At 46.4% G+C, this 24335-nt stretch overlaps 1 protein-coding gene across 1 annotated transcript in view; it reads left to right on the forward strand.

Moving 5' to 3' along the window:
- COL5A2 (collagen type V alpha 2 chain) overlaps positions 1 to 24335 on the forward strand; it is a 161711-nt gene that overhangs the window by 107992 nt on the left and 29384 nt on the right. Inside the window, exons 19-30 of the mRNA XM_035135854.3 lie at positions 3859 to 3957; positions 7502 to 7546; positions 8483 to 8581; positions 9936 to 9989; positions 15446 to 15553; positions 17566 to 17619; positions 19585 to 19683; positions 20285 to 20338; positions 21037 to 21135; positions 21458 to 21511; positions 21631 to 21684; positions 22854 to 22907. Of these exons, the coding sequence (XP_034991745.1) occupies positions 3859 to 3957; positions 7502 to 7546; positions 8483 to 8581; positions 9936 to 9989; positions 15446 to 15553; positions 17566 to 17619; positions 19585 to 19683; positions 20285 to 20338; positions 21037 to 21135; positions 21458 to 21511; positions 21631 to 21684; positions 22854 to 22907 (873 nt within the window). The remainder of the gene's footprint in view (positions 1 to 3858; positions 3958 to 7501; positions 7547 to 8482; positions 8582 to 9935; positions 9990 to 15445; positions 15554 to 17565; positions 17620 to 19584; positions 19684 to 20284; positions 20339 to 21036; positions 21136 to 21457; positions 21512 to 21630; positions 21685 to 22853; positions 22908 to 24335) is intronic.

Genomic DNA, 24335 nt, shown 5'->3' on the forward strand with positions numbered 1-24335 from the left:
CTTTTTCTGCACTGCATCTTCTATAATGCATATTTCTGTTTTGGAACAAGGAGATAAAATATCCCAGGCACCGCAATTCGAAGAAAGTTTACTCAGGGGTAAACCCCAATTATTCAAAATCAGTCATGCCATGCGTGATTATTCGGTGTAGAAACAATCAGTTTATCCCTCATTTGTCGCTAGATCCTGGTCTAAACATGGCTCCATTGTTCGTGGGGCTTGCATTATGCTTGTGGTTGTTGGTTGCTGTTGCAAGGAAGATCCAGCACAAGAAGCCTTGGGGAAATGGAGTTACAGAGGGGCTGTTCACTCACTACTTGATGTCTGGATTCTTTGCTCCCCTCCAGTCGTTCTGCTGTTGCACTGCACTGCAGTGCAGCAAGCCAAGACATGATTTGGCTTAGTGCGTCGTCCAAACATGAGCTCGTGGTTTAGCTTTCTCCAAACTAACCATGAATTATGGCCAAGTGTGTCCTAAGGTTTATGCAGGCATCCCCAAACTGCGGCCCTCCAGATGTTTTGGCCTACAACTCCCATGATCCCTAGCTAAAAGGACCAGTGGTCGGGTAAGATGGGAATTGTAGTCCAAAACATCTGGAGGGCCGAAGTTTGGGGATGCCTGGGTTTATGGCTTGTAGTTTGGGAGAGCTGAACCGCGAACCTGGGTTTGGATGACATGCTAAGTCAAACCATGGCTAAGTCAAACCATGGCTAAGTCAAACCATGCACAGCTTTGCAGCAGGATGGCCAGGGAGGAGCAAAACAGCTGCAATGTCCTCTCTGGGAGTCTCCAGCACTAAGCCATGGATTAGCTTAAAGTGGTGGTGTGAACCAGGCCTATGTATGGGAATAAGGATCAGCTTCTCCTTTCCTTCTTAGCCTGGAGACAAAGAGAACCTGAACGAACATATCTAATGATAATATGAAGAAGCGAAGCCACAGAAGAGTTTTAAGTGTGCCGTTGAGCGAAGCTTCTATACGCATTGTGGTTTTTTTTTTGTTTTTTTAAAAAAGTTTATGAGTATGGTGTTATTTAGCTGGATAGATCTGGTTGCAGCATCCCTAAGAAAACCGAAACAGCTGGAAGTGCAATTCATTTTAACAGGAGTTGGCAATGCACCTGGGGCTCTTTCTGTGCCACAGAATAATGAACTGCAGAAAAAGCTAAACAGCGAAGTTTTCCTCATTTATATGGTGTCATAAAGCAGCCCTGTTCTCATGCAAAGTTGGTGTTAGCTCATCTTCTCCCATGCTCAACATTCTTTTTTATTATTAAAAAAAAACCCCTACAAGAGAGGTCATTTGGATGAAAGAATTGTAATTGTGAAAACACACCCTTATCTTTAACACTAGGATAGTATTGGTTTTTTTTATAGTGCTGGATCTAGTTTCTTTCTTTTATTACTTCATTTTTTTATTTGGCCTCACTGGCAGGCTATAGTTTTCCCACGGTTATTTCTCTATGTGCTTTTAAACTTTGTCTATATTTAAGAATGTTGGGTCTATAGCAAAGTTGGCATTCTTTATAGCCTAAGGGCACAAGCAAGTGGTTTGAGGAAGAGTCCTGGGAAAAGTGCCTACCACTGTCTTTTTATTTCAAAGGGTATTTAGCCCTGGGGAGGGGGCACTTTTCCAATGGATTGTATGTTCTGAATAGTTTTAACTGGGAAAAGCATGTCGGTATACTAAATTAATCTGGGTTGGGTCTTACCCTTCATCATTTGCACTTGTTGCTCTGAATTTTCATTTCACTTAAACGTCTTTCCCCTTAAAGAAGCATGTTGTGTGTGTGTGTGTGTGTGTGTGTGTGCGTGTGTGTGTGTGCGTGCACGCGTGCACATGTATGTTGTGCAGACTAGATGAGGCCTAGAAATGGGGCCACTGTTTTTATCGCCCCAACCTGAGCCTTGACCACAAGAGGAGAACTTAAAGGAAATTCTCCTGGCTATGGAGAATTCCAAGGAAATTCCGAGTGCTTATCGAATGGGGTGACATCACATTTACCGTGACATTTCACTTTTGTGTCCCTGTCCTATTCACAAGTGATGTACCAGTTGTGGGTAGTGGAATAAGGCAGTGGTGCTCACCAGACCTCCGACCAGAGACGTAGCAAGGTCAGGTGGTACCCGGTGCAGAATTTTTTTGCCACCCCCCTCCCCACAATTGAAATTATTAAAAGAAGGAAAAGTAAGGTACAGTTGCAAGTGTTGTTTTCTGGTTTATTTACTTAATATTGTGAGTATAAGCACTTAAAACTTTTTCCCCTAACTTTTTTCTCCCACCCACCTCTCCTCCTGTGCATTCCAGGGTCCTGAGCTGAGGGAGTTTTTGCTTCTCTCCTTCCCTCCCCCCTCTGCTTGTTTGTTCCCATCATCTCCCTGCCTGCCTGCCCCCAGCAGCCTGGGAACATGGGGCAATGGCTGCTGGCAAGGTGGCACAGCTCCCCCCTTCCCCCGATGGCTCAGGGTAGGCTTGGGAGTTGTGGGCGCGCCGCACGCCAAATGTCAACCTCCTCAGCGATGACACTTGGGGTGGTCCGCTCCCACTGCACTCCCCTTCCTACGCCCCTGCCTCTGTCTACCTGTGTCACTGCTGCATACGGGACACAGAGCTGGGAGGGGTGAAGCAGCAGTGAAGTTAGTGTGTTGCAAAAGCACCAGTGGAGGCAACCCTTGAGTCATCAAGGCGCAGCATGAGCTATGCCTGCCCAAATTCCCTATTCTACAGGACTATTAAAGGTTCAGAAGCTCTGTCCTCTTTTCCACCTGGCCACCCATGTTCTGGAATGCGAAACCCGGCGATGCTAATAGGGTGGGCCACCTTCCCCAGCTGGGATTAAAAGATACTTACTTGGACTGTAAAGACTTCTTAGTGAGAAGGTAAAGACTTCTTAGTGGGAAGGAAATTCTTTGCTTTCCCAGCACCCTTCTGTACTTTCACCTCTTCCTTACTGTGTGCCCACGTAAGAGAAAGCATTGCTGAAGTCGCTCTTCAGAGTGGTGGAGGCCGAGCTGCTGAACTTTGTCCCGAAGTTCTTAAAATCTCACCACCGCAAACATCTGGTAGCCATGTCCTTGGAGAGAAACAGCGCAAGGACTAATCAGTCTAGCAGATGTTTTGCGCTGTATTTACAGTTGGCAGTTCTCACTAAACAATCATTAGTCAATGCAGTAATTTAAGGGATTAAGTAACAATCCTTTTAATGGATGGGCGGGAGCAGGGAATAGGGACAGACCGAAACAATGTCGGCATGTGAAGGAACTTGGCAAAAGGAAGCAAGTATGTGGGGTTTTTTTGGTCTTTGTTTAAAGAAGTGTTGGCTAAGATTCTCACTTTCAATAGAATGATCTCACATTGCATTAAGGGATACACCAAACATATGCAATGTGTCTTCTGCAACTTTAGAGCGTTCAACATGATTTGAATATTATTTTTATGAACGTGATAGGCCACTAGTAGTGCATCTGTCACATGGATTCAGCAGCATCTTTATTTGGAAGTGTTCACCGCATTATACATGGAAAGTTGGAAGGTTGGGAAATTGGATTTTTTTAAAAAAGGAACTGGCTCCATGGGTGTGTCCCTGTGTCCTCGAACTCACTGCTGCCCTGCCCCATCCCTGTCTGGCAGGCTGTAACCACACCAGTTTCAGGAGAGCGGTTTCATGGATGTGTCCCGCCACACGAACTTAAACTAGATGCAGGTGTGAGCAGACCAGACCGCAGCGCCGCTTCAGTGATATTCTCTTTGCAGTTTAATCCCAGAGCTGTCGACCGTTGGCAGGATCTTTCTCTTAATGGTGGTGGTGGTGGTGGTGGTTAATATTCAGAAACAAGTTCTCCCCCACCTTTTTTTCAGGGTGAAGCTGGTCCAACAGGTGCACGTGGTCCGGAAGGTCCTCAGGGACAAAGAGGTGAAACAGGTCAGCCGGGTCCTGCAGGAACATTTGGCCTTCCTGTAAGTTCATCAGACTTTTCGTAACCTAAGCGTTTCATGAGTCCTAATTCTCGTTGAGGTGGTGAAACTGTGTCTGATCTCTGCTACTACAGGATTGCAAGTGGCGGCTCACACTGAATGTTCCTATTTTAGAACATTTCTTTTTGACGTATTGATTTATATGTAAAGGGATTTGTATGTGTGCATCTATGTGGAAGTGGCCTCGGTCCAGTTTACCTGAAGGAGCGTCTCCTGCCCCATCGTTCTGCCCGGACACTGAGGTCAAGCACCGAGGGCCTTCTGGCGGTTCCCTCATTGCGAGAAGCCAAGTTGCAGGGAACCTGGCAGAGGGCCTTCTCGGTAGTGACACCCGCCCTGTGGAACGCCCTCCCATCAAAGAGAAAAACAGCTACCAGATTTTTAGAAGACATCTGAAGGCAGCCCTGTTTAGGGAGACTTTTAATGTTTAATAAATTATTTTATTTAATTTTTCTGTTGGAAGCCGCCCAGAGTGGCTGGGGAAACCCAGCCAGATGGGTGGGGTATAAATGATAAATTATTATTATTATTAGTAGTAGTACAGTCGTACCTCGGGTTACGACCACCTCAGTTTGCGAACAGTTCGGGTTACGAACTGCGCAAACCCGGAAGTGTTTTCGCCGCGAGCGCGATCGCGCAATATGCGCATGAGCAAAGCGCGAAAATCACGAAAATCACGCTTTGCACATGCGCAAAATGGCGGCGCCCATCGCGTTCGGGTTACGAACTATTCGGGTTACGAACTGCGATCCGGAACGGATCGCGTTCGTAACCCGAGATATTACTGTAGTAGTAGTATATTCAGGCATGTGAGCTATAATCATACCTGCCAAGTTGCTGTCAGAGAAATAAGGGACCGGGCCGGAAATAGCAGACCGGAAGTAGCACTGCCGCCGTTTTGGAACTGGGCGGGGCATGCTCAGAAGTGACTTTTGATGCTGCTTTGCCCAGTTCCAAAATGGCCACCGCGCCAGAAGTCGCACTGCAGCCATTTTGGAACTGGGCAGAGCAGCATCAAAAGTCACTTCTGAGCATGCGCTGCCCAGTTCCAAAATGTCCACCGCACCAGAATAAACCGGGGAAAAACAAAAAAATATCCGTTTTTTCCAGCTAGGAACAGCTGGAAAAACGGGGATTTCCCGGGGAAAACGGGAGACTTGGCAGCTATGGCTATAATTTGAGCCACTCTTCCACAGCGACAGCCAGGCCACAATTTCCCTGATGTGTAATTGAATGCATAGTTCAGGGGTTGCCAACCTTTCTTGGCCCATGAACACATTTGCAAAGAGGAGAAGCTATCATGGGCACCATTCAAAGCCCACAACCTGTTAGATTGCTTGCAGTAGAACACTTCTCTCAAGTCTAATTTCAGTGGCACAGGGGTGGGTGGGACAAGTCCTCTGCAGGCAGATGTGCATCTGCGGGAGCCAATTTGGTGACCCCCTAGCATAGTAAATGGGTCACTAGAGAATTAATGATCTGTAATAGAAAGAAGCGGGAGTCCCAGTAAAGGAAGAATGGATACAAAAGCTTATGGAATATGCAGAAATGGCAAAACTTACCGGAAGAAAATGAAATCGAGATAACAAACTTATTAATATATAAAAGAATGGAAATGGTTTGTTGCATATTTACAGATTAATTGCAAACAGATAAAAACATTGGCAGGATTATTGTAATAACCTGCAGTTTCATAAGGGTATATATTTAAAGTAGATAATTAAATGAGCAAATTAAATGAATTTGGATATGAAAAAGATACAGTATTAAAACAAATTAAGGAACCATAGTAAGAGGGGGAAGGAAGTCAAACCCTGAAATGTTAAAATGATTGTAAAATTAACGAAATGTATGAATTGGAAAAGAATTATTTTTTTACATAACCATTTTATATAAAGGTTATATAAAGGTTGAGTTGGGTGGCTATAATGGGGGAATTAACCCTTTCACAAAATTGTGCTCCGAATATGTTAGGGCTGCCATACATCCGGAACTTCCCGGACATAGCTGGGATTTGTCCATCAAAAATGGCATCTGGGCGGAATTTTCGAAAATCGGCTTAAATGTCCGGGAAAATCGGCTCTGGAAAACCAGTGTTGATTTTGGGGTGATTTTTTAAAAAAGCAAGCTTAAAAACAACCTTGCCAAAATATTTCACTTTTTGAAATATGGCAACACTAGAAGTTTTTTTTTTTTAAAAAAAAAAACACATGCCTGAGTGGTTCTTATCATTGCATTTTGTCTTTGGTTGTAAATTGCTTTGGGACAGTGGGCAGGGGTGCAAAAATTGAACACACCAAAACCCCTCTGGAATGGTGTGGATGGTGATGCAGGGGGTGGGGGGCTGCAGGGGGAGGGAGGAATATGCAGAAATCACCTTCCACCCAATGTGAGCGAAGGCTGTGAGGCTTTCCAGGATTCCAAAGAAGGTCCACTATGCTCTGTCCATTTAATCAAGGGGCAGATGCACACCATGCATTCAAAGCACATCTAATGTTACCTTCCAAGTCCCGGACTGCAGAATCCGGGACCGGCAGCCGTGTGACACCGGAAGTTGCGTCGACGTAACTTCCGGTGTCGTTTTGCCCTTCTATGGGCACCAAAAATGGCCGGCGTTGGCTTCGAAAGTTGCTTCTACGCATGCCAGGAAGTGCGTAAATGCAACTTCCGGTGTCGCTCTGCCCATCTATGGGCACCCAAAATGGCCACCGCCGACACCGGAAGTGGCGTCTATGCACTTCCGGACATGCATAGATGCGACTTTTGAAGCCGGCGGCGGCCATTTTTGGTGCCCATAGAAGGGCAAATCAGAAAAAAAATGGCTGCCGGCAGGAGAAAATAACGGAGAAAAACGGGAGACGAAGTGATACGGGGGACCACCGGGGAAAGGTGAGTAAAAACGGGGGTTTCCCAGGGAAAACGGGGTACTTGGCAGCTATGCATCTAATGCACATTTAAAGCACATGACTTTCTGCAAGGAACCCTAGGAATGGTACCTTCCCCTTGCAATTCCCAGCACCCTTAACAATCTACAGTTCCCAGGATTCTTTGGGGAAATTCATGTGTATCGGCTGCGCTTTGAAGGTATGGTGGGGGTCTGCACAAGGTGGTTGCGGCTAACACACACCACTGTCTTGTGTGGCTCCAAAGTAGTTGCTTATGATACACAGATGACACGTGTCCACAAAGAATCATAGAATCATAGAGTTGGAAGAGACCACAAGGGCCATCCAGTCCAACCCCCTGCCAAGCAGGAAACACCATCAAAGCATTCTTGACATATGGCTGTCAAGCCTCTGCTTAAAGACCTCCAAAGAAGGAGACTCCACCACATTAGATCAATCTTGGCTGCCTTTGGTTTTATTTACAGCTGCAGAGGTGTGTTCAGTCTGAGAAACACTGAAATTTCCATTGTTTAAGCTACGCAACACCTGCACATTTTCATCTTGCTGCATGGTTTTCAAAGAAGGTGTGCATGAACGCTGAAGCTTGTTGCTGACGATGATATATCTTACTCTCCATTTAGGGCTCCCCCGGTACGGATGGTTCCCAAGGTACTAAAGGGCCATCGGTAAGTGATCATATAAACCACCAAGTAGTTTCTGGGCCGAATTCAAAGTGCTGCTTTTGACCTAGGTAAAGATAAAAGGACCCCTGACCATCCAGTCATGACCAACTCTGGGGTTGCGGTGCTCATCTCGCATTATTGGCCGAGGGAGCCGGCGTACAGCTTCCAGGTCATGTGGCCAGCATGACAAAGCCGCTTCTTGGCAAACCAGAGCAGCACACAGAAACGCCGTTTACCTTCCCGCTGTAAAGGGTAAAGGGACCCCTGACCATTAGGTCCAGTCGTGACCGACTCTGGGGTTGCACACTCATCTCGCATTATTGGCCGAGGGAGCCGGCGTACAGCTTCCAGGTCATGTGGCCAGCATGACAAAGCCGCTTCTGGCGAACCAGAGCAGCACATGGAAACGCCGTTTACCTTCCCACTGTAGTGGTCCCTATTTATCTACGTGCACTTTGAGGTGCTTTCGAACTGCTTGGTCGGCAGGAGCTGGGACCGAGCAATGGGATCTCACCCTGTCGCAGGGATTCGAACCGCCGACCTTCTGATCGGCAAGCCGTGGTTTAACCCACAGCGCCTCGCGCGTCCCTTTTGACCTAGAAAGCCTTAAATGGCTCAGAGCTTCAGTAGCTCAAGGACCACCTCTCTCCATATGAACCTACCCGGACCCTGAGATCATCATCTTCATGTGCCTCCTCCATGAGACATCTGGAGGGTGGCAACATGAGAATGGGCCCTGTCTGCAGTGGCTCCCTGTTTCTGGAATGCTCTCCCCAGGGAGTTTAGTCTGGCGCCTTCAATCCATATCTTTAGGCACCAAGCAAAAACCAGATGGTGATATGATGATGATGATGATGATGATGATGATGATAAGGAATGATGATAATGGCATGTCTTTCTTTATGTATATGCTGTCAACCATATTTATATGTCTTCTAGGGCTCTCCAGGCACTTCAGGTCCACCTGGCTCACCGGGACCTCTTGGTTCTACAGGACCACAAGGGAGCACAGGTCCCCCTGGCATCAGAGGGCAAATGGTAATGATGTTCCCATCACATTGGAAATGGTGCAGTAGTCTAGAGGATGCTGGTGTTGCTAGTGCCAGCATATAATGCCTATGATCACTGAGTACCGATGAAATGGAGAGGCAATTCAAGTGAGATAGGTTGGTTTCAATCATTCTTAGGCATACTCCTACCAGGGCTGAGCCGGAACCTGGAACCAGAAGTGGTGCTAGGGACTCGGAGCTGAGTGTCAAAGCTGAGGAACAAAGCCAAGCGTTTGAACAGAGCAATGCATCAAAACATACCAGGGCCAGGGAGACCATTGCTTCTCACCAGGAAATCTCTCACAGCTCCTACTATGCAAGAGGAACCATTGACCAGCCTGGTTGGGAGAGCAATCCCAGAACCCATGAACGCTTTACTGTCCAGAATGGAGTTCTGTCATTCACCACATGGAGGCAGCTGCACACAGAGCCGTAGAATTGTAGCATTGGAAGGGCTCCTGGAATGGCAGGAACCTTTTTGCCCAACGTGGGGTTCAAACCACCGACCCTCATGGTATCCCAGCAGACAGGCTGCTGGCTCCAGTCTAGGTGGCTCTTGACAATTCCCCATTTTTTTGCTGGCTCCTCCTTTTCGCAAAAGACATTTCATACAAGTGTCCAGATATTTGACAAAACAGCAACTTGTCTACCCAATGGAATGACTGAGATAAACTTGTGCAGGTGTTAAATAGCACATGCGCCTGAATTTATATACTGGCCCTAAACTGAAAAATATTAGACACAAGATAAAACTGACTACAGTTCATAGCTGTCAAGTTTTCCCTTTTCTCGCGAGGAAGCCTATTCAGCATAAGGGAATTTCCCTTAAAAAAAGGGAGAACTTGACAGCTATGCTACAGTTGTGTCTCAGCCACAGTGTCACCTCTAGTGTGGCATTGAGAACAGGTTATATAGAGTAGATCAGCAGATATTTGGAGGAGTTCAGTGATGTGCCAAGGTGATCATTTAGTCAGTGCAAGAATTTTGGCTTGCCAGAAGAAACAATTCCTCTTCTCCTCACGTGGGTTGTTCTGGGGGTTCTCCTCACCCCCGAGCCAATTTTGGATGGGAACACATGGCGAGGAGAGGGGGAAATCTCTGATACACAACTGGAAGTCAATGTACAACACTTCTGTTGACAGGACTATAGTAGAACCCCACCAATTACCAATAATTCACAAAAACCATTGTGATTTTATTTGAATTACTTTCCTTAAAAAAGAAAGAAATCTAACGCGATGTTTTCTAACATTAAATGTTATCATCAGTCAGTGTTATCCCTATCGTGCTTGACAAAGCCAGTGGCACTGATTACTGTTTTAATGGCAGATATTTACTTTTAGGGAGATCCTGGTGTGCCCGGTTTCAAAGGAGAAGCAGGCCCTAAAGGTGAACCGGTAAGTCTTCCAAACATATAATCTAGGAGCTATCCTTAGATTTTCCTCTTTCAAAAGAACACATTTCCCTCTCTAACATTCTGCAGACTTGATTGCACAGTCTGTTTGCACCTGTTGGCTTTAAAGAAACAATATTAACCTTGACCTTGGAAAAATTTTTGGCTTCAAGGAATCCTACTCTGCTTAAGTGGATGATTCCAAGATTTAAAAACACACCTCATAATTTAAGTGCATGTACTGCAGGAAAAAATAGCTGCAAATATAACATACAATTCCAAACCATTAAGAACAATAGAGTCATTAACTGGAAATGCATGAGCAACTTGTGCTTTTCCCATTTTATATATGTTCTCTCTCTCTCTCTCTCTCTCTCTCTCTCTCTCTCTCTCTCTCTCACACACACACACACACACACACACACACACACAGAGAGAGAGAGAGAGAGAGAGAGAAGAAATGCCTCACAATAGAAGTAAATCCAAACATTTTTCTAATTACTGGAATTTGCTGATGCATTGCATAGTTCTGACACGGCGTCTGTCAACAAGGGCTGCAGATGACCTTGACTATAAAAGATCAGACGTGGCTGTGACCTGGGAGCACACCACATCAAATTACTTCTGAATAAACATGCACAGGTTTCAAAAGCATGCTGATTGGTTATAGTTAATATACCCGTGGTAAGTATAGCCTGCACAGTATCACTTGCATGCAGCATCCACTCATAAACAAATCTAACTGACATGGGGACAAATAGAAGAAGACGACTTCACCCCGGTATGGTTCCCCTTTATCACATGCACAGCCCAACAGGACAATGACAAAAATCCACCAACAGCATACAAATCAATATGGCTAACCTGATTCAAAACACCCACCCACCCCACTCACACACGAAACAAAAACCGCTACAGCCAACCACAAATGCACAACCATACCCTAGGCCGACCCCAATCTCTCTCACCACCAAAGGAACACAAGCGAACAACAGAGAACCTGCAAAGCGACGCTGACAACCCCCCCAACGTATATTTAGTAAAATAGAAACACTGTCACCTGACCCCCCCATCTCCCCATCTACTTCTATCCCCCTCTTTCTTCCCAATGTCTCAACAAATGAAACCGATTTGTAAAAATGTTATGAGAGACATTGCATATATTTCTGTAAATCAAGAAAACCTTTAATAAAAAACAAACAAACAAATAAAAAACAAATCTAACTCTACTTAATTTTATTTACAATTACAAAAATATAGTTAGGTAAAATGCATTGTGTTCATTTGGTAACAGAGTGCCTTAGATACAGCTTTGGGGTGCCCAAGATGGCATGCACTGGCCCCAGCTGTTTCTGCTGGTCAATGAAAAATGATCAAAACAAAACCCTGTGTTGCAATACAGAATAATCTGCTCAAATACAGCTGCAACATGTGGCTAATGAATATAGTAAATGTGTTGTTATTATTAGTAGAATGTTATCCAAAATTTACAATTCATCAACTTCAAAATTATATATATATATATATATATATATATATATATATATATATATATATATTGTGTGTATGTGTGTGTGTGTCCCCATAACCAAGAAGTAGTCAATGAAATGAATTGCTGGCTGGGAACACAACGGCGCCTTTCAGTGGATAATGTCCAAGACAGTATATTAACCGGATTGAATCAACTGTTTCAAAGATGAATCTTCGTCAGCCAATAGTTTTAGATAGAATATCCTTACAGGTAAATGTAATACTGGTACTGTGGATCAGAGATCACTAACCAGAGCTTCATTGCGACTACTTCTTGGTTATGGACTGATATATATATATATATATATATATATATATATATATATATATATACATATACATATACATATACATATATATATATATATATATACATACATACACTTCATCAACTTCAAAATAACACACACACACACACACACACACACACACACACACACACATATATGTATGTTATTTTGAAGTTGATGAACTGTAAATTTTGGGTGACATTCTACTACTAATAGTAACACATTTACTATATTCATTAGCCACGTGTTGCAGCTGCATTTGAGCAAATGAAAAATGATCAGCAGTAGCATTTGCGGGGCCCCTGATTTTGACTAGTGTTCGTGTCAGATGTGTTGGATGATTATTGTCCAAGATGGAGGCAATGGTGACACTTAGGACAGTGTACAGTGGTACCTCGGTTTATGAACACAATTGGTTCCAGAAGTCTGTTCATAAACCGAAGTGTTCATAAACCGAAGCAAACATTCCCATTAAAAATAATGGAAAGTGGATTAATCCGTTCCAGACGATGAAAAACACCCCCTAAAGCTTCAATTTAACATGAATTTCACTGTCTGCCAAGAGGTTTCCGAGGCCTATGGAGGCCTCCACGGAGGCATCGGAGCGTCCGCGACTGGGACGCAGCCACAGAAGCGCTCCGATGCCTTCACAGAGGCTAACTGCGTCTCTTTCAAAGCGGGTGGGGGGGTCCCTTTGGAAGCGCTTACCTTGCGCATAGAAAACAGCGGTGAGAGGCTTGGCTGCGCGGCGGTGGCGCTCGCAGCTCTCCTTCCCTCTCTACGTGGTGCCAGCCGGGCGACCTTTCTCCTCCTCAGAGCAGCCACCACCACCACCAGGCGCCAGGACTGGCTGGGGTGGCTCGCGGTGCGCCTGGCTCTGGTTGGAGTGGCGGCGGCGGCAGCAGCGGCGGCTTCTCTCAAGCCCGAGCCTCTCCACTCTGCAGGGGCGCAACGGTGTAGGCCCGGCCTCGCTTCTCTTGACCCCTCCGCGAGGCCGGGCCTTCACCATCGCGCTCCTGCGACGTCTCTCCACCTTCGCCGTCGCGCTAATGTGGAGAGGCGTCGCAGGAGCGCGACGGCGAAGGTCCGCTTCTCTTGAGCCGGCCTCGCGGAGGGCTCAAGAGAAGCGGGCCTTCAGCGTCGCGCTCCTGCGACGTCTCTCCACCTTCGCCGTCGCGCTAATGTGGAGAGGCATCGCAGGAGCGCGACGGCGAAGGTCCGCTTCTCTTGAGCCGGCCTCACGGAGGGCTCAAGAGAAGCGGGCCTTCAGCGTCGCGCTCCTGCGACGTCTCTCCACCTTCGCCGTCGCGCTAATGTGGAGAGGCATCGCAGGAGCGCGACGGCGAAGGTCCGCTTCTCTTGAGCCGGCCTCGCGGAGGGCTCAAGAGAAGCGGGCCTTCAGCGTCGCGCTCCTGCGACGTCTCTCCACCTTCGCCGTCGCGCTAATGTGGAGAGGCGTCGCAGGAGCGCGACGGCGAAAGTCCGCTTCTCTTGAGCCGGCCTCGCGGAGGGCTCAAGAGAAGCGGGCCTTCAGCGTCGCGCTCCTGCGACGTCTCTCCACCTTCGCCGTCGCGCTAATGTGGAGAGGCGTCGCAGGAGCACAACGGCGAAAGTCCGCTTCTCTTGAGCCGGCCTCGCGGAGGGCTCAAGAGAAGCGGGCCTTCAGCGTCGCGCTCCTGCGACGTCTCTCCACCTTCGCCGTCGCGCTAATGTGGAGAGGCGTCGCAGGAGCACAACGGCGAAGGTCCGCTTCTCTTGAGCCGGCCTCGCGGAGGGCTCAAGAGAAGCGGGCCTTCAGCGTCGCGCTCCTGCGACGTCTCTCCACCTTCGCCGTCGCGCTAATGTGGAGAGGCGTCGCAGGAGCACAACGGCGAAAGTCCGCTTCTCTTGAGCCGGCCTCGCGGAGGGCTCAAGAGAAGCGGGCCTTCAGCGTCGCGCTCCTGCGACGTCTCTCCACCTTCGCCGTCGCGCTAATGTGGAGAGGCGTCGCAGGAGCACAACGGCGAAAGTCCGCTTCTCTTGAGCCGGCCTCGCGGAGGGCTCAAGAGAAGCGGGCCTTCAGCGTCGCGCTCCTGCGACGTCTCTCCACCTTCGCCGTCGCGCTAATGTGGAGAGGCATCGCAGGAGCGCGACGGCGAAGGTCCGCTTCTCTTGAGCCAGCCTCGCGGAGGGCTCAAGAGAAGCGGACCTTCACCGTCGCGCTCCTGCGTCGCCTCTTCACATTAGCGCGACGGCGAAGGTGGAGAGACGTCGCAGGAGCGCGACGGTGAAGGCCCGGCCTCGCGGAGGGGTCAAGAGAAGCGAGGCCGGGCCTTCACCGTTGCGCCCCTGCAGAGTGGAGAGGCTCGGGCTTGAGAGAAGCCGCCGCTGCTACCGCCGCCGCCGCTCCAAGCACAGCCAGGCGCACCGCGAGCCACCCCAGCCAGTCCTGGCGCCTGGTGGTGGTGGTGGCTGCTCTGAGGAGGAGAAAGGTCGCCCGGCTGGCACCACGTAGAGAGGGAAGGAGAGCTGCGAGCGCCACCGCCGCGCAGCCAAGCCTCTCACCGCTGTTTTCTATGCGCAAGGTAAGCGCTTCCAAAGGGACCCCCCCACCCGCTTTGAAAGAGACGCGGCCGCAGCCGCAGGGCTCCTTTCCACACAGTTAGCCTCCGTGAAGGCATCGGAGCGCTTCTGTGGCTGCGTCCCAGTCGCGGACGCTCCGATGCCTCCGTGGAGGCCTCCATAGGCCTCGGAAACCTCGGGTTACTTACTTCCGGGTTTCGATGGTTCGTAAACCGAAAGTTCGTAACCCGAGGTGTTCGTAAACCGAGGTACCACTGTACTTTAAAAAAAATATATATCCCAAATACCTACCTACCTACTTACCTACCTACCTAACCAACCACATTTGTATCCTCCTCTTCTTCCAAGGAACTGAGAACAGCATATATGGGGGGGTTCAACCTAAGTTATTATCTCTTGTGAAGTCGGTTTGACCAACACGGCTACCTACCTGTGACTGGTTGATAGTGGCTTGACCAAGACTACCTGAGATCTTTGTGGTCATTGTGATTAGGGATTTGAACTCCTGTCTGACTGGTCTAATCCCAACAATCTATTCATTGCCAGTTGCATGTAGATTCTCTGAATCACTGCTTTACTATCAAAGTTAACCTCCAAACCAACGTAGGTGGAATCGTTCTGATTGTTGTGTTGTTTAGGAATTTGCTTCCAGTGTTTACAGCTGAGTTTTGAAAATGCACATTATTCATTTAGCTTGTGTATACAGAAACACAATTTTGTTCTGAATGGAAGGTTCATGAATATATCACACAATTCGTAACGATAGAATTATGAGTAATTATAGAATTAATTCCCTCTAATGCTGTTTGGCCTGTGTTCCAGAATTGCCGAAACATTAGAATTTATGCAAGCAAGGAAACAACCGTAAGGGATTATTATAGAAATGCAGTCCATTCAGGCATCCTTCTTCATGGAACATTAGCTTCTGCTGCTGAAATGGAAAAGGAAACACAGCATTTTAAACACATAGCCATGGCTATCTGTCGTGTTGGAAATGAATGTCTTTGTGTGCCTGATTATAGGAATGAATCATGGGTACTTGCATGCCTCTAAATAATGGATTTTTCGTCTCCTCTAGGGTCCACACGGCCCTCAGGGTCCAATTGGCCCCGTGGGTGAAGAAGGGAAAAGAGGTCCTCGTGGTGACCCAGGGTCAGTTGGCCCTCCTGGACCTTTGGGAGAAAGGGTAAGGAGGAGGGGGGGAAAGGCCTAAGTGGTTTTGCCTAGGTTCTGTTCCAAAGAAAGCTCCAGGAAGGTTTCTTTTTGTTCCAGAGGCATAAAATCCACATTTTATAAACTACTGTGGTAAAATTGCAGTAACTGACAATTTGAATGTCCTGTGTCTGGATGCGGCCGGAGGATGGATGGTGGCTAACAGATTGAGGTTGAATCCTGACAAGACAGAAGTACTGTTTTGGGGGGGACAGGGGGAGGGAGGGTGTGGGGGGACTCCCTGGTCCTAAATGGGGTAAGTGTGCCCCTGAAAGACCAGGTGCACAGGCTGGAAGTCATTTTGGACTAATAGATGCCCATGGAGGCGCAGGTCAGTTGTGTCCAGGGCAGCTGTCTACCAGCTCCATCTGGTACGCAGGCTGAGACCCTACCTGCCCACGGATTGTCTTGTTAGAGTGGTGCATGCTCCAGTTATCTCCTGCTTGGATTACCACAATGCGCTCTACATGGGGCTACCTTTGAAGGTGACCTGGAAACTACAAATAATCCAGAAAGCGGCAGCTAGGCTGGTGACTGGGAGTGGCCACCGGGACCATATAACACCGGTCTTGAAAGACCTACATTGGCTCCCAGTACGTTTCCAAGCACAGTTCAAAGTGTTGGTGCTGACCTTGAAAGCCCTAAACGGCCTTGGTCCTGTATACCTGAAGGAGCATCTCCACCCCCATCATTCTGCACGGACACTGAGGTCCAGCTCTGAGGGCCTTCTGGTGGTTCCCTCACTGTGAGAAGTGAGGTTACAGGGAACCAGGCAGAGGGCCTTCTCGGTAGTGGCGCCTGCCCTGTGGAATGCCCTCCCATCAGATGTCAAGGAAACAAACAACTATCTGACTTTTAGGGGGTAGCTAGGGGTTGGGAGGGTGGACCATCCCAAGCGCCACTTTTTGGGGGGGATGATACCACGCAGCTCCAACCCTGGGTCAAGCCTGAGAGTTGGTGGCAAATTCACCGCTCTTACCTTGGTTGGGCAGTTTTGCGTGAGCATGCCTGGTTGCAGCTCCACTCCTGGGTCAAGTGTGACCCCAGGGGTGCAGTGGTTTCCCTCTGCATCCCGCCCCCCCTTAGGGGCATGCCCTGCTCCCCTGCTTTGGTTGTCGGTAGCATATGCTCTGCTGTTGATTATACTAAAAAATCTTCTGTCCATAGCTTTCTGCCACTTGGTTTCCTACAGTGAAACACTTAGTCTATCAGCAAACACGGAACACAGTTTTAGAACAGGAAAGCAATTCTGTCTCCCACAAAAAAGCACAGGCAGATAAAGGAGACTTAGGACTACACCAAATCAAATAATTTTTTATTGCCTATTTTCTTGAAGAGAGTTGGGGATAAAGTTCTCAGTTTTCTCAAATGGTGCCAGATAGATAAAGATAAGCCTGAGAAAACTGGCATTTTCTTTGAAACATGTTTTACCGAAATGGCCAAAGAGGTCTTGTTCTGTTCCTTTTTTATTGGGCAAGAATGAGTTTGAAATAGTTTTTTTTATTATTTAGTCAGGTATACTAAGTGATGTAATTGTTTTATTTTTTATTTTTAAATGTGTATGGCATGCATATTTGCTTCATGGTTTAAGCTCTAGTAGACTTTCTGAATTTATATATTTTGTTGGCATTAATATGATTCAATTGAAATATTATCGGCATGGTGAAAAATTGTATCATGTACAATAACAGTCCTCTGATAGGACTACGGCCATGAATATGTAATGTGTTTTTAAAAAGTGTAATTAATTTTTGGAGCAATCGTCATGGACCTTTGCAATTGCCAAATTACAAATGATCTGTGTTCTACATTTTGTGCAATCTGCAGTTTTGATATTATTATTTTATTATTATTTTTTACATTTCTATACCGCTTTATATTTTTAAGAAAAATCTCAAAGCGGTTTACAGCAATAAAGGTTTGCAAGCAATGTCTATATATTTAACCCATTTCTAAAAAATAAATGGCTCATCTTTGATTCTGTAGGGTCCTCCCGGAAATCGTGGCTTTCCAGGTTCTGATGGCTTGCCGGGACCAAAGGTAAGTTGGCATGAAAGGCTGTTCATAGTAGTAAGTGAAGTGAGTAGATTAAGGTACTTAATAATGGGAGGTAGGCTCAGTAGAAATGCTGGATTATCATGGTGGAATTACATGCCCCAATGCAGCCACCTGATGTCCCATATCCAAAGAAATGACACACAGCAATGGTTTGGATCAAACCAGGCCACAAATTTATTGATTGCAGATGTCAGAGGTTTGGCATAGGCATTGGGTACAACTGTTGATATCCAGCATATTTACTGGAAGTATACCTCTTGAGGTCAACCCAATGACATGGAGGTCCTATGACATATATTGAATAGGAAAACTCCTATGGGGTCACTGACTTGAGGAGTGCTATGGCCTAGCCACCATCTGGATCCCTTTAACGGGATACCCCTGAGCTGAGGAGGGTCAGGCAGAGGTTACAACCTCCTCTCCGACCAAGACTATGGCTTAAGGTAAAGGGTAAAGGGACCCCTGATCGATAGGTCCAGTCGGGGACGACTCTGGGGCTGCGGGGGTCATCTCGCTTTACTAGCCAAGGGAGCCGGCGTACAGCTTCCGGGTCATGTGGCCAGCATGACTAAGCTGCTTCTAGTGAACCAGAGTGGCTCACGGAAACACCATTTACCTTCCCACTGTAGCGGTACCTATTTATCTACCGGTACTTGCACTTTGACATGCTTTCAAACTGCTAGGTTGGCAGGAGCAGGGACCGAGCAACAGGAGCTCACCCCGTCGCGGCATTTCGAACCGCTGACCTTCTGATCTACAAGTCCTAGGCTCTGTGGTTTAACCCACAGAGCCACCCACATCCCAGAGACTAAGGCTTACCCAATGCCTAAACTGCCAAACTTATGACTGTTGCTATGAGGTAGGCAAAACCACCAAACATGGCCAATTGGTGTGGTGGAAAATTCCGATTCGGCCCCCAAATATGGTGATCAACAATGTCTATAGTGAGGTCAAGCACAGTACCAATTGCCAAAGATAAGGGAAGATGGGTGGGAGACCCAACGAAGAATGTTCTGCGGAGGAAGAGGCAGGTCAACTTATGTATCCAAGGAGCGAACCTAAGTGAAACCTGTAGGCTCAGTTGGTCCCCCCCCCCCCCGGGAAGAGCCTGTGTCCTAGCCCGCCCATGATTGGCCAGTTTGCAGGCAGGCTTGCATCCGAATTCCTGGCTAGCGTGGAAGACCATTTGGCTCCTTGCTGGCTGGGAAACCCCACAGTTGCACTACATCACAGGGCACTGGCGGAGGAAGGGGATGCGGTGGGTACGGTCCACTCCGGGTGTCATCCCTGAGTGGGGGTGACATTGCTGTGCCACCCCCCCCCCCAGGACGTTCGCTACCTCTGGAACAGGGAGAAGTGTGCCGGGCCAGACCTTTAAGAGTAAGCAGACTTCTTTGACATATATACAGTCGTACCTTGGAAGTCGAACAGAATCTTATCCAGAAGTCCGTTTGACTTCCAAAACGTTCAGAAACCAAAGCACTGCTTCTGATTGGCTGCAAGAAGCTCATACAGTCAATCAGAAGCTCCGTCGGATGTTCGGGTTCCAAAGAAAGTTCGCAAACCGGAACACTCACTTCCGGGTTTGTGGCATTCGGGAGCCAAAATGTCAGAGTACCAAGGCGCTCAGGATCCAAGGTACAACTGTATAGTTATTTGTCCCTTCTCAGCGCATCTCCATTAGCACGAAATCCTATGTTGTTAATAGAGCGCATGTTAGAGTGCATAGGTATTTGCCCACATATTTGTTTTTGCTTCAAAATACTTTTGGCCTGCCTTTTTTCACTGGCCAATAGAATTTCTGAGGAAAACAAGTGATTTTTAAATGAATTTTGGGTTGGCTTGATGGTAAAATACCTCTCAGAAATAAAATCCTGTGGTACACACACTCACACTCCCTTTAATTATGTCCACCATTGACTAACGTGACTTGGCTTTCCCTTGCAGGGCGCTCAAGGAGAACGTGGTTCTGCAGGGGCTTCTGGTCCTAAAGGAAGTCAAGGTGATCCCGGTCGAACAGGAGAACCAGGCCTCCCAGGTGCCAGGGTAAGGGAACTCGCTTGTCTCATTTCCAAGGGACAGAGGTGAATGGTCAGTTCAGGAAGTCTAAAGCTTAGACTGATTTGAGAGGGCACACCAACATTTTCTTTTGGCCAAATCATTTTTATTTTCTGCTGGTAAAATCTGCTAGGCATTTCATTGGCTGGTAACGTAAAAGAAGTTTTAGTGGGAGAATTCCGGACATCATATAGAGAGAGAGGTATAGATTTCTTCAGTCTGTGGAATTGTGTGGAGGCCTTTATAAATGTTAGTCTTTTTTATAGCTCAATATGGTGACAGCCATAGCTAAAATAATGTGATAATACACATTATGATGTGTATATTATGCACAATTGACGGCGTGAAGGTCCTTTTGGACCCAGAAAAAGGGAGAAAGGGATAGAACGGGGCAGAACAAGGGCAGGGCGAGGCAGAGCGCAATGGGGGGGGCACACACGGGGGCTGGAAATGAAACCCCTGCATGAAACGGTTGCCTCCTGTATTATGAAAATGTCTAAATATGCCTTATGAATATATGTGACTGGGAGCTGAATCTAGCAGTCAAGTGCTGAAGCGGACACTGTTTTGTAATATCTTCTTTTTATAGGGTCTTACAGGGAATCCAGGTGTTTCAGGCCCAGAAGGAAAATCTGGACCCTTGGTAAGTACATTTAGACATCTCTAGGGGGTGGGATTTGGTTGCCTGTGCTCTGGACTTCCTCTTGGTGCTGACCTTTAAAGCCCTAAACGGCCTCGGCCCAAGGAGCCGAGGAGCTGAAGGAGCGTTTACCTGAAGGAGCGTTTCCACTCCCATCATTCAGCCCAGACACTGAGGTCCAGTGCTGAGGGCCTTCTGATGGTTCCCTCACTGTGAGAAGTGAGGTTACAGGGAACCAGGCAGAGGGCCTTCTCGGTAGTGGCGCCTGCCCTGTGGAACGCCCTCCCATCAGATGTCAAAGACTTTTAGAAGACATCTGAAGCTTTTAATGACTGATGTTTTAATGTGTTTTTAATCTTTTGTTGGAAGCCAACCAGAGTGGCTGGGGAAACCCAGCCAGGTGGGCGGGGTAGAAATATATTATTATTATTATTATTATTATTATTATTATTATTATTATTATTATTATTATTATTTTACACAGGGCGTATGCTGGCTAAAGTTTTCAGTCTAAGGTTGCTTCCAGGTGGGGGCATAATATTGCAGTTGGGTCATTCTGATATTGCAAAAAGGTTGTCAGCCGCAGGTGGTGGTTCTGAAAGCAATGTGCATGTAGCAGTCTTTAAGGGAAGAAATCGGACCAATTTTGTTTAATATTTCAGCATTAAATGCTTGGGTTTGTTGTTGGTTTTTTTTTGCAGGGAGCTTCAGGAGAAGATGGCCGACCAGGCCCAGCAGGTCCAATAGGAATTCGAGGCCAGCCAGGTAGCATGGGTCTCCCTGGGCCAAAAGGCAGTAGTGTACGTATTATTTCTTTATCTACAAGGTATTTTTGAAAGTGGTTTTTGAAAGTATTTTAGAAAGTGGGGATCGAACCGGCAACCATGACGTTATCAGCACCACGCTCTAACCTACTGAGCTATCCAGACATGGACTGTCCATCCATCCATCCATCCATCCATCCATCCATCCATCCATCCATCCATCTGTCTATTCCTGAGCAATGCTGTGAACGTCCTGCTAGTGTCTTAATAGTTTACACTGATATTTCAAGCTGGCTACATTTTGACTTACAATAATATAAACATAAATAATATACTCTCCCCCTTTTTTGCAAATTAGGGAGACCCTGGAAAACCTGGAGAAGCAGGCAATGCTGGTGTCCCAGGGCAGAGAGTAAGTATTATTATTTTTAAGTATTTTTCATTCTCTAAATACAACAACCTTTCACTTTGCCGTAGACACTTATGCATATGTGTTCGCCAAATCAGTATTCTTTTATTATATTATTTTAGGGAGCTCCTGGAAAAGATGGTGAAGTTGGCCCTGCTGGTCCCGTTGGTCCACCTGTAAGTTTCCAAGCAAAGCTATATGACTAAACTATTCTGGTATCCATTGTTTGGCATGAATGCTCCCCCAAAGTAAGAATACTGGTCATACTACGAATTTTCTACTTTGGTGACATAATTTGAGCTATTTGTCCACACAAATTTATATGTCCGATTCTCTGATACATTTGTGTTTTTTAAAATATATGTCTATTGGAAGGATTATGGGATGGGACATTCATGAATACGGACATATGTCAAAATGTGACATAGGTTGGAGCGAAGACCAAGAGGCATAGGACTGCTGTATGAGCAGGTGGAAGACAAAGACTGCAGATATACAAGAGGTTAAAAATATCACTAGGGGAATCTTTCCGGTTTCTCTCCCTCTTGTAATATTGTCAAAATTAGAAGGACAGGTGTCTTATTCTATTCCTGCTGTTGACTACTGACACTTAAGCAATATATTTTAGAGTTGTCTGCAGACCACAAGATTAAGTTTGGACCCCAATTCGATGCTTTGAAAAACTGACTGATTTTGTCTGTAACCCTTTGGAGGCTGCCCAGTTTGAGTCTGGTCCAACCCCCATTTTGGAAAGAAGGACGAAAAACCGAGTCTCTGTGCCTCCCCTTTCACTATTATAGGGATTTATTTATTTTTTAAACGTGGTTATACTTTTCATTTTCTTTTGACAGCCTTTGATGGTATTTTCAAACACAGTTGCCTCTCCTGGGTGGGTGAAGCCTGCCAAATTACAGGCAAATAGGTCCAAGAGTTTCGGTGCTGAGTAGCTTTACACACACACACACACACACACACACACACACACACACACACACGTGAAAACATTTTAAATTGGGGGGTGGGTGGAAGAATTGGGTTAACTCTGCAGCCTTGACAACTCATTCTGAGACATGGGCGTAGCCAAGGGAGCGGGCAGGGGGCAGCTGCTGCCCCCCCAATCAATACAAATCAATACAAATCTGAGGTTTTGTCCCCCCCTAACAAAAGCCTGCCCCCCCCAACAAAAATCCTGGCTACACCCATGTTTCAGGAGGTAAAATCTTGCCAGGTTTCAGAAGAATAGCTGCAGTGGTTTTCATACAAGGGTAGTGGGAGTGGTTAAAAATGATCCACTTAAACTTCCCTACTGTTTTAGTAAAGAATACAATTGTTTGTTTCTTTTTAGGGACTAGCGGGAGAAAGAGGGGAACAAGGTCCCCCGGGTCCTACAGGTTTCCAGGTGAGTATTTATTAAATTTATTTTCAATTTAACTTACCGAAGGGCTTTTCAGTGCACACGACATTAAATGAAAGAATGAAATATCAACTAAAATAATTTTTAAAAGCCATGTTCATAAAGTAACCCATGCTTTCTTAACCCCAGTCACTGCCACTGTAGTGCAAACATATCATGTAATTGGGAAATATCTAATAAAGGCAATATTCACAGCAGAGAAGTTAGCCTGGAGAATGCTTCTATTGGTGTCTTCATTAGATTCACTTGGGATGGAACTAGAAGGGCTCTCAACTAGTCATGGATATTGCAATGGGACATGGGAAGGAAGGTGGCCACAATCCCACTCAGGACCTTTTTAGGAGGGTTGACAATGAATTAAAACAATTTCTAGCATGAAAAGTCCTCTTTCATTGTATTTTCATTCTTTCTTAAATTTACACACCAGATGCGACCTAGCCTCAGACCAGCATGCTCTTATGGATTGTAATTTGTCCTGGTTGATTAAAATGGACACTCACTGATCGGAATCTCTGTTCCGTGAGCCAAGTTGGGCTCAATGGGCCTCCCAATTTTGCCTGTATGGCTACTTTGGGCTGGCCATGACACCTGCCACTCACCTGACATCGTATGACATCAGGCACGGGGCAGGAAAAGACGCCGTTGCAAAGGAACAATAGGAAGCCTTAGAGTATGCTCCTTATTGTTCCTTTGCAGCACTGATTTGCACCAAAATAATAATAATAATAATAATAATAATAATAATAATAATAATAATAATATATTTAAACCCTGCCCTCCCCAGTGAGAGCTGGGCTCAGGGCAGCTGACATCAATAAAGTTACAATAAAATGTAAAAGAAAGAAAAACAATTGATTAATTGATTAAAATGCAGATTAAAATACAATTTAGATTTAAAAATGTTTTAAAATGCAGCCTCATTTTTAAAATGGCCCAAATCAAAACCCAAAGGCCAGGCGGAACAGCTCCGTCTTGCAGGCCCTGCGGAAAGATGTCAAATCCTGCAGGGCCCTGGTCTCCTGTGAGAGAGACCAGCAACTATTGAAAAAGCAACTATTGCTGTTTTTTGGACGTGATTGTATCTACCTGACATCATATAACATCAAGTGATTGGCATGTAGACAGCCCCATCCACCTGTCCAGTGCTCCGGATGAAAGTGGTTCCACACCCCTGAGTTAAAAAATTATCAAACTGATAATGTTTTGCAGCCCTATCATAAAAAAATGTCAACTTTCATATCATGTGAAGAGGAGGTACTTTACCAGGTACTTTACCAAAAGTGGAACAATCCATTACATTTTTCAGTTTAAATATGCAGTGGGGCTGATATCTTATACAGTGGTACCTCGGTTTATGAACACAAGCGTTCATAAACTGAAGCGAACTTTCCCATTGAAATTAATGGAAAGTGG

The sequence above is a fragment of the Zootoca vivipara genome, chromosome 1 (genome assembly GCF_965207765.1).
Source record: "Zootoca vivipara chromosome 1, rZooViv2.hap1.1, whole genome shotgun sequence".
Lineage (NCBI taxonomy): Eukaryota > Metazoa > Chordata > Lepidosauria > Squamata > Lacertidae > Zootoca > Zootoca vivipara.